Source organism: Staurois parvus, unplaced genomic scaffold (genome assembly GCF_062004578.1).
Source record: "Staurois parvus isolate SC_StPar_1 unplaced genomic scaffold, SC_StPar_1.0 ptg000320l, whole genome shotgun sequence".
Classification (NCBI taxonomy): Eukaryota; Metazoa; Chordata; class Amphibia; order Anura; family Ranidae; genus Staurois; species Staurois parvus.
This window is the reverse complement of record NW_028318116.1, coordinates 1,427,223-1,442,204: the sequence shown is the minus strand read 5'-3', so window position 1 is coordinate 1,442,204 and position 14,982 is coordinate 1,427,223. Positions and strand designations below refer to the sequence as shown.

The following is a 14,982-nucleotide window of genomic DNA, read 5'->3' as shown; positions in this document are numbered from 1 at the left end:
TACGTTAATATTCCCAATATACACAGGTTTATCGCAATTCCAGCCATTATGAGAAACTGAGAAATGCCATCAACTAACCGCCACATGGCAGTAAATCAGAGAATCAACAGTTCCATCTACTGAATCGGGTTTTTTGGGGGAGACAATATCAATTATCAGAAAATACCAACAAATACCACAAGATGGCAATATAATCTGAAAATTCACATGAGGGTCATAATAACAGAAATACCCCAATTTTTTAACATCCATCCTATGGTATGGTCATTGTTCAGAGACAGAAGGTATTAAGGGACATTTAACCAGATAGTAAGTCCTTTTGCATTGTTTAGAGCTATATAAAAAACTCATATCGTAAGATCATCCATATTTTCATTAATATTCCCAACACCGGTACATAGTCCCATAAACCTATTTTTCCAAAAAACACTTGGAGATCACATTCCACATTTAACCCTTTAGGGTACAGTGTATCAAGTTTATATATCCAATGTTTCTCCTTTTTAAGCAGTTCTCTATCAAAATCACCTCTCCTCTGTGGGAAGTGCAGTGCATAGAAACCTTTTACTTTAGTGCCGTCCAGTTTACCTCCATGATATTTAGCGTAATGTTGGGCAAGGTTACTATCAGGATCATTTGATCTAATGTCTCTAAAGTGTTCACCAATTCTTACTTTAAGTTGTCTTTTAGTCTTGCCTACATACATCTTTTTACAGGGACAGGTTAAGATATATAATACCCTTACTGTGGAACAGTTTATAAGACTCTGAATCTTATAGTGAGTGTTATTTCCTGAGTCATAAAAGGAATCCGTGCGATCCACATATTTGCAGATTTGACATTTTCCACATTTAAACATCCCCTTGGTACGTGATTTTAACCATGTTGTTTGTTTTAATGGTTGATAATCTGAATGAATAAGGAGGTCACCAAGATTTGGTGCTCTTCTTGCTACCATCTGGGGACGTTCACCTACAATCTTACTCAACCTGGGGCATTGAGTAAGAATCTTCCAGTGTTTTTCCAATATTAATTTAACATCTTGCCATTGAGCTCCAAATTGGGTAATCATTCTCACAGGCTGATCACTCAATCTAGCCTTCACTTCCTTTTTGGTAGATAATAAATCCTCACGATCAGTTTGATATGCCCGTCTCCGAGCATTTCTAATTTGGGAGTGGGAATATCCCCTTTCTCTAAATCTTCTATAGAGATCCTGAGCTTCCATTTTAAAATCATTGATGTTTGAGCAGTTTCTCCGACATCTCAAAAACTGTCCCACTGGAATCCCTGAGATCAGTGAACGTGGATGGTAGCTTCTTGCCTCTAATAGGGTATTGGCAGCAGTAGGTTTCCTATATGTCTTAGTGAGGAGTTTTCCATTTTCAAGTCTAATCTCCAGATCCAGAAAAGAAATACATCTTTCGTCACATATATATGTAAGTCCAATATTGAAGGAGTTCTGATTTAACTCTCCCAAAAATGATTTTAATTCCTCAGATGTTCCTTGCACATCTTTTGTGTGCAGCCCCCCAATACTTACCTGAGCCCCATCGCAAGCCAGTGATGTGCATGAGAGCCTTGGTTCTCTGGGGACTCTCCCTCCTCATTAGCTGTCAATCACAGCCAGTAAGCTAATGAGGAGAGAGAGGGGGCGTGGCCGAGCCACGGCTGTATGTGTGAATGGATGTACAGGGCAGCGGCTCAGGATCGAGCCTGCTTGGGGCACTTGGCAGAAGGGAGGGGCCAGGAGCACCAGTGAGGGACCTGAGAAGAGGGTCCCTTCACACGGCGGACTCCACCAAATGGATGCAGGCGGGTGTAAACTGACCCATGTCCATTTACCGTCCGCCTCCCCATAGGGAACAATAGATACTCCGATACAGTCCACCTAAAAATTGGACAGGTGAACCTGATTGGTTCGTCCGTGTGAAAGGGCCCTAAGACGGTCACAGTAACAAGGGAGGGAGCGCACTGAGGAAGGAATGTCCAGTATGGATGGTTTGACCTCAATGCCAGGGACTGACAGAGACAGGTACACAAATTGGACACCGACATTTTCAGTGCTGCGTCCAATCCCCCATTATGAAGTCCCCCATATGTATTCAGAATGCAGTTCTAGGGTAAGTCTGATGAGTAGATAATTGTAAGTTTTGGAAGCTCAGTCAATAAATACCTATGTTGGGTGAACACCGGACTTACCTCGCACGGAGACCGTTTGTGCCCCGCTGCTATCGACAAGGATCCTGAAATGATATACTGCAGACAACACAAACTTTATTATACATGTCCAGAATACACATGTATGGCACTATAAACAGATACTGTATATATATATATATACATACACACACACCGATCAGCCATAACTTTATGATCACTGACAGGTTAAGTAAAGAACATTGATTATCTCATTAGAATGGACTAGCCTCAGAACCTTTGTAATTAATATGTGTTTGAGTTTAAAGGAATAAGGTGGCAACCCTATGGCAGTGGCCTTTTTCAGCAGGATAATGTGCCCTGCCACACTGCAAAAATGGTTCAAGAATGGTTTGGGGAACACAACAACGAGTTCAAGGTGTTGACTTGGGTTCCAAATTCTCCAGATCTCAAGTCAATGAAGAATGGAAAACAAGTCTGATCCATGAGGACTTACATGATCTGCTACTGACAGCTTAGTGCCAGATACCATAGCGTACCTTAAGAGGTCTAGAGGAGTCCATTCAGGTCAGGGCTGTTTTGGCAGCTAAAGGGGATCTAATCAATATTAGCTGGGCGGTCGTAAAACTATGGCTGATTGGTGTATACATTTAAATAAATATCAAAATGCACCTATCATTGATATCCTCATTCTGAAAACACTCGCTGTGGTCTCTATACTTTCAGAGTCACTGAGTGGAAGAACACATATGCAGCCACTGTAGTTAGAAACATTGAGAGAGAGAGGGGGGGAGGGAGAGGGGGGAGGGAGGGAGAGGAACAGAGGGAAGGGGGAGGGAGAGAGGGGAAGGGGAAGGGGAGAGAGGGGGGGGAGAGAGAGGGGGGAGAGGGGGGAGGGGGAGAGAGAGAGGGGGAGAGGGACAGGGAGAGAGAGGGAGGGAGGGAGAGAAATAGAGAGAGAGAAAGAGGGGGCAGGAGAGAGGGGGGGATAGAGAGGGGGGGGAGAGAGTGGGGTACAGAGAGAGGGGGGAGAGAGGGGGGGCAGGGAGAGAGAGAGGGGGAAGAAATAGAGAGAGAGAGAAAGAGAGGGAGAGAGAGGGAGAGAGGGGGGGTGGGGAGAGAGGGAGAGAGAGGGGGAGAGAGGGGGGGAGAGGGGGATACACAGAGAGGGAGAGGGAGAAAGAGAGGGGGAGAGAGGGGGGGAGAGGGAGAGGGGGGGGAGATAGGAGAGAGAGAGGGATAAAGAGAGGGAGAGAGAGGGAGAAAGAGAGGGTGAGAGAGGTGGAAAGAGAGAGAGGGGGAGAGCGACAGAGAGAGAGGGAAAGGGACAAAGAGAGAGGGGGGAGAGAGAGATGGAAAGAGAGGGAGAAAGAGAGGGGGAGAGAGAGGGGGAGAGAGAGAGGGAGAAAGAGAGGGGAGGGAGAGAGGGGGGAGGGAGGGGAAGAGAGGGGGAAGGAGGGGGGAAGAGATAGAGAGGAGAGAGGGTGAGAGAGACGTGGGGGGAGAGAGAGAGAAAGAGAGAGAGGGGAAGAGAGAGAGAGAGATCATCATGACATCCAGGCAACATTGTAGTTCAGCAGTAGCAGTCTGTGTGTTTTCTCAGTACATATTTTTTTTTTCTGGACAAACATTTTTTCTGAAATACATTCTTTAGGCTCAGTATTGTCTCATACTGCATATGCCTCAATATAACGGGCTCAATTCAGTAAGTTGGTTTTTGCTTGTTAGGCTGCTATTTCCTTAATACTACATTTTTTCCCCAATATCGCCTAAATCTGAAGTAACTAAGAAACACAATTAGCTTTATCCAGCCTGCCCTGCTCTATATGTACTAGTATCTAATGGCAACTATTGCTATTATACCACTGTTAGTCCTATTTTATTGTCCCTTTTGAAAACAATCAATCAATGTGAATATCAATTCATAAAATTTACCACATGCTGTATGTTATCACCCCTTAAAGGGTTAGTTCACTCTTACCAAAAAAAGTCCTATGCAGATAAGGGGCATCTATAGATAAAAACAAACCATGCAGCTTTGACCAAGGTTGAATAATGTCCTTGCTTAAGGTGTAGGCCATGTACGTTCTTTATGAAGCCTGGCTAGAAAACTTCAAGGATGTTGCTAAGCAGGTTGCAAGGAGAAGCCTTGCTGTTATTGTTCACGTTCACCATCACAAGAGTGAGCTCTTAAACACTGAGCTCAGAGCTACTACATCAGGGGAGAGAAAGAGCACGCAAGGGGGTTGGAATCAGAGGAAGAGCACCTTCACCATCATAAGAGTGAGCCCTTTCCCTGATTCAAACCCCTTCACGTGCTCTTTCTCTCCCCTGATGTAGTAGCTCTGAGCTCAGTGTTTGAGAGCTCACTCCTGTGGTGGTGAAGGTGAACAGTAACAGCTAGGTGTCTCTTAGCAACATCCTTAGCAACTGGGAGTTTTCTGGTCACACCTCATGAGATATGTAAATGGACCACACCTAAAGCAAGGGCATTATTCAATCTTGGTCACAGCTGCAAAGCTTGTTTTATTTCTACAGATACCCCTTATCTGCATAGGCAGTTTTTTGGGTAAAGGTGAACTATGCTTTTAAAGACTCATTCCGACAGGTGGTTGCAGCAAGAATTTGTATTTCATGCTGGTGGAAAAACCAGCCATATGCACACAGTCCGGGGAATTCATTAAAAAATGTCTCCGACATTCTGTTTGTTGAGGAAGCACCTCATGCAGGAGGCAGAAGTGTCCATAAGCTCCCTCAACACTGCTGCTGCAGCTCCCCCACAGACACAAGTACCCCATCAGATCTGCTCCCCTTGTGACTGATAGCAGGCAGCCCATGTAGTACTTAGCCAATAGACAGCCTGCTATTGGTTATAACATCTGCTTCCAATCACAGGGAGAAAGTGGACCTGATGGTGAAACAGTCCCTCAGCTTCTCCATCAATCTTCGTTTACTGTCAGCATCACTGACTGCTAACAGCCTGTCAGCTGTGAAGCGATTAGCATTCTTGATAACCAGTGACAGTTGGGCAATGGAGAGCAGCAGCAAATGTGCTGCCTGCTAGACAGCGTACAGAAACAGTCACTCTGCCTGTCTCTGTATGCCTAGTTAGCATTGGTCTTAATGACCTCCAGTTTTGTTATTTATGAACAGGAAGTGATTCTTTTTGAATTTAATGCAGCCATAAAGTATAAAAGTGGTGCTATCAAGAACTACTGGAATCACATAATGACAACGCCAAAGTGCACTGAAGTTGGTTATCAATATAAAGAAGTGTTACAGGCTAATGTACATAGCAGTGTCACAATAAGTCACGATGTTTAGTGTCTCCCAAGAATAGCAATATTGAGGAAATAGTACTTTAGTCCTAAACACTCTAGTTAGATATGGAAGATATACTCACAAATGCTGCACCCCAGTAACTGATCCCGCTGTATGTACCGTAAGACACGTAGCTGTCCAAGGTGAATAGCAATACCGTACCCAGAGAAACGTACAGAAGGGCCACCATGATCTGCATAGTCTGTGTACAGAAAGCAGGAGTAAAAAAAATTACTTTATCCGGTGCCAATATATGTGCCATCAGCTAAATACACAGATTAAATATATACACTATGTTGCCAAAACTATTGGGTCAGCCTTCCAAATCATTGGATTCAGGTGTTCCAATCCCCTCCATGCTCACAGATGTATAAAATCAAGCCCCTAGGCATGCAGACTGCTTCTACAAACATTTGTGAAAGAATGGGTCGCTCTCAAGAGCTCAGTGAATTCAAGTGTGGTACCGTGATAGGTTGTCACCTGTGCAATAAATCCATCTGTGACATTTCCTGGCTACTAAATATTCCACGCTCAACTGTTAGTGGGATTATAACAAAGTGGAAGCCACTGGGAACAACAGCAATTCAGCCACCAAGTGGTAGGCCATGTAACATGACAGAGCGGGGTCAGCGCATGCTGAAGCGCACAGTGAGCAGAAGTCGCCAACTGTCTACAGAGTCAATAGCTAAAGACCTCCAAACTTGGTGTGGCCTTCAGATTAGCACAACAGTGCGTAGAGAGCTTCATGGAATGGGTTTCCATTGTTGGGAATGCAACAGCATGTACTATAATGTACTATATATAGTATTGTGTGTTAATATCACTTGACCAGTAGATGGCACTATACACTAAAGGTTACTAGTTGTGTATATCTGAAAACTTGTTTGTTCCTTCTTCTCTCTATCATCTTCAGGAAGTAATCTGTCTGCTGAGAAATGTGCTCTGTATGTTTGTAACTTAAGCCACACAAGTAAAGTCTGAATTCTGCTATCACTACGAGTGTCTTCTATAACACATAACCAACAGGTTATGGGCCCAGCTCCAGACACTGGAAAAAGGAAAACTACAAGCAAGTAAGTGCTGCATTTACAATCCAATTCACTGAAAGATGGCAAGTGCTTCAGATATGAAGTTTACAATAGCAAAGCTCAACAACACCAACTACCAGCTGTGGAAGTTTAAGCTTGAAATGCTGTTATCCAAAGATGACTTGTGGCAGGTACTAGATACACACAGACCCAATGACAACCCGGAAGAATGGGACAGGAAAAACAGGCAAGCAAAAGCAGTCATAAGCCTGTTAGTGGAGGACGATCAACTCATTCATATAAGGAAAGAAAGCACAGCTAAAGGTATGTGGACTGCATTACAAAGACTGCATGAACATGCAAACCTAAACAGCAAACTATATCTGCTGCGCAAACTGTATAAGATGAGGCTGGAAAAAGGGCAGGAAATGGGTGAACATGTAAATTCTATGCTAGAAATTGTGGAATGGATCAAAACCCAACATAGGACACATCAGAGTATTTGGCTGTAAAGCATATGCCCACATTCCAAGTCAGAAACGCTCCAAGTTGGAGAACAAAGCCATAGAAGGCATTCTGGTTGGCTACAGTGAGCAGAGTAAGGGATATAGAATCCTTTGTCCAAAGACCAACAAGTTCACAGTAAGCCGCAGTGTTTATTTTGATGAAAGTGAAGCACCAGATAATACAATTCTTGAAAAATGTGGAGAGGATTTACGCGCTGAATCGGCAAGAGACACTGACCCATGCAAAGCAGGACAAGAGCCAGAACAAGAAGTGGAACTTACAATCAACGATCCAATAGAACCCACTGAACAACAAGAAATCAGAAGATCCTCTCGAATGACAAAAGGGATACCACCCCGCAGGTTATCATACGCTGCTAAAACACATCAAACACAGGAGCCAACATCCTGGGAAGACATAGAAACTTTGCCGAGAAGGGAAGCCGATCAGTGGAGAAAAGCAGCTGAAGAAGAAATAAAATCACTTCAAGAAAATAAAACTTGGTCACTAACAGAACTCCCTCCTGGTCGCAAAACCATCGGAAGCAAATGGATTTTTAAAGTGAAATATGATACAGAAGGAAACATCTATAGATACAAAGCAAGATTAGTTGCCAAGGGATACTCCCAGAAATTTGGAGAAGATTACGATGAGACATTTGCTCCAGTTGTGAAACATTCTACTATAAGAACACTCCTTAGTATTGCTGCCGGAAAGGGAATGCAAGTAAAGCATCTAGATGTCAAAACTGCCTTTTTGTATGGAGACATCAAGGAGGATCTGTACATGGATTTGAGAAAGAAAAGAACCTTGAATGCAAACTGCAAAAGAGCATCTACGGGCTCAAGCAAGCGGCGAGAGCATGGAATGAAAAAGTGAACGAAATACTCAGAAAAGAAGGGTTCTCAAAAAGTAAAGCAGATCCATGTCTGTATTCAAAGAATCGAGAGAACAAATGGACATACATCCTAATATACGTCGATGACATCTTGACGTGTTTTGAACAAGAAGGGGACTATGACCAAATAGTTCACAAACTGAAACAAAATTTTGAAATTAAAGAGTTGGGGAACGTTACTCACTATCTAGGAATTCAAATAGAGCGGGAAGAGGATGGAAGCTATCTTCTTCACCAAAGTCAGAAAATTACAGAAATGTTAGAACAGTTTCACATGCAAGATGCAAAGAAAGTGAAAACACCAATGGAACCGGATTATCTAAAAAACAATGGAACAGAAAACTTGTTACCTAACAATGATTATTACCGCAGGGCAATCGGAAAATTGCTATACATCGCCACCGTGACAAGACCAGACATCGCCCTAGCAGTGGGAATACTTTGCAGGAAAGTCGCAACACCGTGTCAACGAGACTGGAATGCAGTAAAGAGGGTAATGCAATACCTAAAGGGAACAAATCGGATGAAGCTGCGACTTCCAGCATCGTCAAACCCAAAACTGATTGGATATGTGGACGCTGATTGGGCTGGAGACACCACTGACCGCAAATCTACAAGTGGTTACATCTTCCAGCATGGACAAGGAACCATAAGCTGGTCTAGTCGGAAACAAGTGACTGTTGCACTCTCTTCAACTGAAGCGGAATACATAGCAGCAGCACATGCATGTCAAGAAGCCATTTGGATTCGTCAACTTCTACTAGACATGGTACTGAATATGTCACAACCCACACCCATCTTTGAAAACAATCAGGGATGCATAAAGCTTACACACTCTGAGAAGATTAACCCAAGAACCAAGCACATTGATGTAAGATATCATCTGCTCAGAGACATGCAAGAACAAGGGGTTATCGACATCCAGTACTGCCCATCAGAGGAGATGACTGCAGATGCACTCACCAAACCTTTGCCAAGGGAACGTTATTGTTTTCTACAAAAGAGACTAAATGTCATATAATTATGCACATGCCGTTGAGAAGGGGTGTTGGGAATGCAACAGCATGTACTATAATGTACTATATATAGTATTGTGTGTTAATATCACTTGACCAGTAGATGGCACTATACACTAAAGGTTACTAGACGTGTATATCTGAAAACTTGTTTGTTCCTTCTTCTCTCTATCATCTTCAGGAAGTAATCTGTCTGCTGAGAAATGTGCTCTGTATGTTTGTAACTTAAGCCACACAAGTAAAGCCTGAATTCTGCTATCACTACCAGTGTCTTCTATAACACATAACCAACATCCATGGCCGAGCAGCTGCATGCAAGCCTTACATCACCAAGTGCAACGCAAAGTGTCAGATGCCGTGGTGTAAAGCCCGCCGCCACTGGACTCTAGAGCAGTGGAGGCGTGTTCTCTGGAGTGACCAATCATGCTTCTATGTCTGGCAATCCGATGGACGTGTCTGGGTTTGGCGGTTGCTAGGAGAACGGTACTTGCATGACAGCATTGTGCCAAGTGTAAGGGGGGTGGAGGGGGGATTATGGTGTGGGGTTATTTTTTCAGGGATTGGGCTTGGCCCATTAGTTCCAATGAAGGAAACTCTTAAGGCATCAGCATACCAAGACATTTTGGACAATTTCATTCCCCTAACTTTGTGGGAACAGTTTGGGGATTGCCCCTTCCTGTTCCAACATGACTGCACACCAGTGCACAAAGCAAGGTCCATAAAGACATGGATGATGGTTTGGGGTGGAGGAACTTGACTGGCCTGCACAGAGTCCTGACCTCAACCCGATAGATCACATTTGGGATGAATTAGAGTGGAGACTGCGAGCCAGGCCTTCTCATCCGACATCAGTGCCTGACCTCACAAATGCGCTTCTGGAAGAATGGTCAAACCTTCCCATAGACACCCTCCTAAACCTTGTGGACAGCCTTCCCAGAAGAGTTGAAGCTGTTATAGCTGCAAAGGGCGGGCCAACTCAATATTGAACCCTACGGACTAAGACTGGGATGCCATTAAAGTTCATGTGCGTGTAAAGGCAGGCCGACCAATACTTTTGGCAATATAGTGTATATGGCAGCTACACCTGCCAAATTGTATTTCTGCCCATTGTCTCCTGAAATTGTACCTCACAGCACCAGGGAAGGGACCTGATCTTTCTGTGCTGCAGTTTCACTTTCACTTACAGGTCCCCTCTTGACATCCACCCTGTGATTGAACAGGGAAAGGAGAAGCTAATGGGTTCATTAATCTGTCACTCTGCTCTCTCCTCGTGTCAGAATGCAGTTTGTACTGCAGCACACCTGATTTAGCACTTACACTGCTTGCAATTGAAAATTCTTTTAATTGTATAATAATGAATCCTTTGTATTGCCTGGAGTTCAGCTTTACATTTTAGATGGAGTGGGGAAGAGGTACAACCCCATTCATGGTTTTGCTGCCATCCCCATTGGGGAGATTGTCCCTTGCTTCCTATTGTCCTGCCTGTCCTGTCAGTGTATTGTTTTTAGCTAAGGTTCATTGATAGAGGCCCACCCCTGTCAACTTTGTTTTAGTTCTTGAGCTGTATCTTTACCATGCCCCAACTGCTCCCCCTTATGCTGCAAAGGCAGTGGAGGGGGAATACATATGCCAAGGCACCAATGCTTTGGATGCGCTTTTCGCATGACCACTTTGATTAATCAGAATCTCTCGGATCCATTCCAGAAACCCTAAGGAAAGAAGATGAAGAACGGGGCTTTCAAATCCCTGGACCACTGCATGGGCACTGAAAGCTAATCATCCATAGAGGTAAGTGCAACAGGGACCGAGGGGATGAGGAGAGTGTAGGGTGTTGGTTCACCATTTTTAGTCTTTTGTGAATTCAGTCAGAAGACTTGTATGGCCTACGATTACCTTGTCATCTTACAAGAGGAATATTGGTGAACAAAGAAAACTTCTGGCTTGATTTATCAGTTTGAGCGCATTTCAACATCAAAGTGAGCAAATGTTCAACTACACTCACCAACCACTTCATTAGGTACACCTGTTCAATTGCTTGGTAACACAAATTGCTAATCAGACAATCACATGACAGCAACTCAATGCATTTAAGCATCTAGATGTGGTAAAGACAACTTGCTGAAGTTCAAATAGAGCATCAGAATGGGGAAGAAAGGAGATTTAAGTGACTTTGACCATGGCATGTTCGTTGGTGCCAGACAGTCTGGTCTGGGTATTTCAAAAATTGCTTATCTACTGGGATTTTCATGCACAGCTATCCCTAAGGTTTACAGAGAATAGTCTGAAAAAGAGAAAATATCCAGTGAGCGGCAGTTGTGTGAATGAAAATGCCTTGTTGATGTCAGAGGAGAAAGGGCAGACTGGTTTCTGCGACCAGGGGCGGACTGACCATTTGGAAACTCGGGCACTGCCCGAGGGCCCGGGGTCAGTAGGGGGCCCCATGAGATGCCCCTGGTACCTTTTTCATAGGCTTTTTTGAGTTTATGCAAGGACACAGGGGCCCCATGATCCCCTATTGCCCAGGGACCCCATGAGTTGTCAGTCTGCCCCTGGCTGCGACATTCAGACATAGAGTCAGAATTCGATGTAAACAACATGAAAGCATGGATCCATCCTGCCTTGTATCAATGGTTCAGGCTGGTGGTGGTGGTGTAATGGTGTGGGGGAGACTTTTTTGGCACTAGCAAGGTGTACCTAATAGAGTTGCCGGTGAATGTATATCAGGTGACTGAACAATATATTGTACCAAATTGTGTTTAAAAAAAAGGAGAGGAGCCTGCAGATGTAGATCAAGACATAATGCAGCATAGCTTGGGAGGTGTCTTAAATCCTGACTCGGTCTGGATTCAGCTGAAGAGGAGTCCACTGGAGGAGGTGGATCACTGGAAAAGAACGCAGAGGAACTCCCAAGAATTAGTCAGCCTCAGCCAACTTCCAATTCTGTTGTGATGCAAGAAAGAGGGAGAGGCCTGAACTGAAGATGCATGTTTGTGTCGTGTTATTGCTGACTCAGATTCTCAAGTGACTTTGGTGACTGGAGCCTTCTACAACAAAAACTTGAAGTATATGCCTCTGCAAAAGTTGGAGGACTTATAGGTTCAATGCATCAGAGCAGATCCATTAAGCTTTGGACAGCCTGGGACCTTGGACACACTGGCCATTGTGTGTTCTCAGGTACCAGGGTCTATGAGAATTCTGATTGTTGGAATGAACACAGACCTGGTAAGGTAGCTCTTGGCTCCTGTCATCTCCAGATAGGATTCTTCGGAGGACAGAGTGCATGCAAGCATCTGACACCAAAATAGAAGACTTCAGCAGAGAAAGTGTCTCAGCTAGGGTAGATACCCTGTGGACTCGAGTAGAAGATAGAAACTCAGGGTCTACAAGACACATCTTCTTCACAGCTTTCTGAACACACAGTGCTATTGTCTGCGAAAAAAATGTCTGAACTTAAAGAACAAAGAGTTAAGTGGTGGATTGGGCCTACTTTGGGAAACTTTGGTGATACAAGAAGAATCTATTATGACTGGTGGGTTTTGGCCCACTAAAGCCTTTATACAAGTGGACAGAAGCTATGGTCCGCCTTCTGACACATCTTGGTGGCTGCTCCTTTTGCAGGCCACAGAATTAGCTTGACCTCCAGGGTCAAATGTGTCTATAATCAACTGTTTTTTGCTATAGCTTTCATTTGGGCAAATACTATTCCTTGTCAGTATTAATGTAATATTCAGCTTACTGTTATACTGTTATGTGATCCTGTGTCTGGTTTGATACTTTATTTCTTCCACTGGTTTCAATGTTGCTTCTTCAGGGCCAAAGACTTTTTTTCTGGGGGGAGTGCTCCCTGAACTTCAGCTGCATGGACCAGGCTGTCACTGGCTGTGTCACAAATGATGCTGCAGCTCACACATAGCCAGTGCTGCAGCTGTTCTCCCTTTCCTTGCCTGCCAGTGAGCAATGAACATTTCCAGGGCTCTATGCAAAGAAAAGGTCCTACCCACCACCTGGGAAAGCAGTAATGCTGTTGATGTGCAGCCTGGGAAAAGACTAAACCTGCTGGGAGGAGCAAGGACTTGTAGAAGATGTAATCTCCAGAGAGACTGTACCTGGTGCTACAGAGTGTTTTGGATGTACAGATCTAAGGATTGCCAGAGCTCTGCAGAGGAGGAAAAGAAAGGACTGTTCCTGGGCTCAAGGCAGTTGTTAGGAGAACATTGTAGAACACACATCATGCAGCAGGCTGCTGATGGGATGATATGCTGTAGTGCTGGTGAGGCAGAGTCACTAACATCTTTTGGTCTATGGGAACACCACTGTCAAGTCTTGTGTAGCCACCTGGTCGGGTTGAGAACATCATAGCAGCTGGCATCACTGAGCCCCAGACAGAGAGCGGGAGGAGACAAGTCATCATTTTATGTGTCATGAGGGGCCACTGGCCATACTTGCTGCACACTGGCCAGTCTCCATTGCCCCATAGTCAGGAGCCCCTTAGTGCAAGTACTAGGGGTAAAGTCATTGTTCCACTTGCCATTTAGTAAGTCACACATTATTTTGTACCGTTTGTGTGTACTTGTTTAAGTGTTTATTACTGCTTTTGCACCCTTTAGTTATTGTTTTACTGTGTGTTGCACAAATAAATATACTATCTTTAGCCTTGGTGCGTCAGAGAGTGTAGCATTGCTGGGAAGGTCGTTGACATCCAGAGTCAGTGAACCCAAGCGCCTTCTTTGGGGGTAAGCACTACAAATACCTACTATCCAATTCTGAAAACATACATAGACCAAGAAACAAAAAAGCACTTACCCCCAAAGCTTTGGGCTGGCCTCCTAGGAACTCTTGATATAATCCAGCTTTTTGTCCTTGTGCAATTTGCACTGTTGGTGAAACTACAGTGGGCAGGGTGCTCTGGGGTATCACAATATAAGGTCCATTGGCTGGAATAGCGTTTGCTGCCATGATTAAAGCTGGAGGAGAAAAACATAACAAAATGTAACCACTTCATTATAGGGGTATGTTTGCTTTAATCATAGAATAATATTATCGATTATTTTGTCCACTTGTGTTATTTGGATATAATTAGTTCCCTCCATATCAGCCATTTGTGGTGCCCTTAATTATCCCCTTAAAGGAGGTTTCCAATACAAACAAAAACTTTGTTAGCTTGGGATTTCTACCTATTAAAAAATACATCTCTTAGCACTACTACATGGACTTAGAGTATCTGTCCACTGAAAATGGATATTGCAGGGTTTAATGGTTGTTTGGATTTAAACCACCTGATAGGGACTCTATTGGTGAGGTCTTGGCATTGAGTTCCTGGGCCGCATGTCTGCTCTGCCAGTTATAAGGTGTTCCCACCCTTCCCATTGAATTTGTATTTATTTTATCATGGAGAATGTGACAGAAGGAGCTGACACACACAAAGGTAGGTAGGAAAACTGCAAACTCCCAGGAGCAGGAACAGGGTCAGGAATTATAGATGGGAGATACCAATGTTGGAATATCTACAATATATAAGAAGACAGATTTTGACTTAGCCCACTGGACTTCACTTAAAATAGGGGTAGGCAACCTCGGCACTCCAGCTGTTTTAAAACTACATGTCCCATGAAGCATTGCAGGACTGACAACCAAAGCATAAATCTACAGCTGGTTACCTTCCCCTGACTTCGAATCTCACATAGATTAGCTTTGATACAGAACTATATTTGCTACCATAAAGAAGAACTTTACCCCTCCAGGGTTAATTGTAATAGCAACCTCTCCTTAACGAAGGCAGGATGCTGCTCTACCGACCCGGTGCTAGTGAGAGTATATGGTCTCAGCCAGTGCTGCTCCCACCATGCCCCTTGACTCATTTCGCCTGTCAAGAAGGGCAAGCCAATAGACAAGATGGCTCTGGACAGACTGTGCACAGGCTAACACGTTAGCTCTTATGCTCGCAGAAATTGAGCACGTGCTAATGCACATATGTGCGGATACATTGGTGCTTGTACCCATGCGCATACTAGTGCCACTAGTACTAGCAACACCCACCAGGACTTGGTCACAA

The 14,982-nt window shown here is 44.1% G+C and overlaps 1 protein-coding gene across 1 annotated transcript in view; it reads right to left on the bottom strand.

Annotated features, from left to right (window-relative positions):
• Nucleotides 1-14,982, bottom strand: part of LOC149457471 (membrane-spanning 4-domains subfamily A member 4A-like) — a 57,541-nt gene that overhangs the window by 24,480 nt on the left and 18,079 nt on the right. The window contains exons 2-4 of the mRNA XM_089683689.1: nucleotides 13,734-13,894; nucleotides 5,564-5,683; nucleotides 2,203-2,259 (exon numbers count right to left, since the gene is read on the bottom strand). Of these exons, the coding sequence (XP_089539815.1) occupies nucleotides 2,203-2,259; nucleotides 5,564-5,683; nucleotides 13,734-13,886 (330 nt within the window). The 5' untranslated portion in view covers nucleotides 13,887-13,894. The remainder of the gene's footprint in view (nucleotides 1-2,202; nucleotides 2,260-5,563; nucleotides 5,684-13,733; nucleotides 13,895-14,982) is intronic.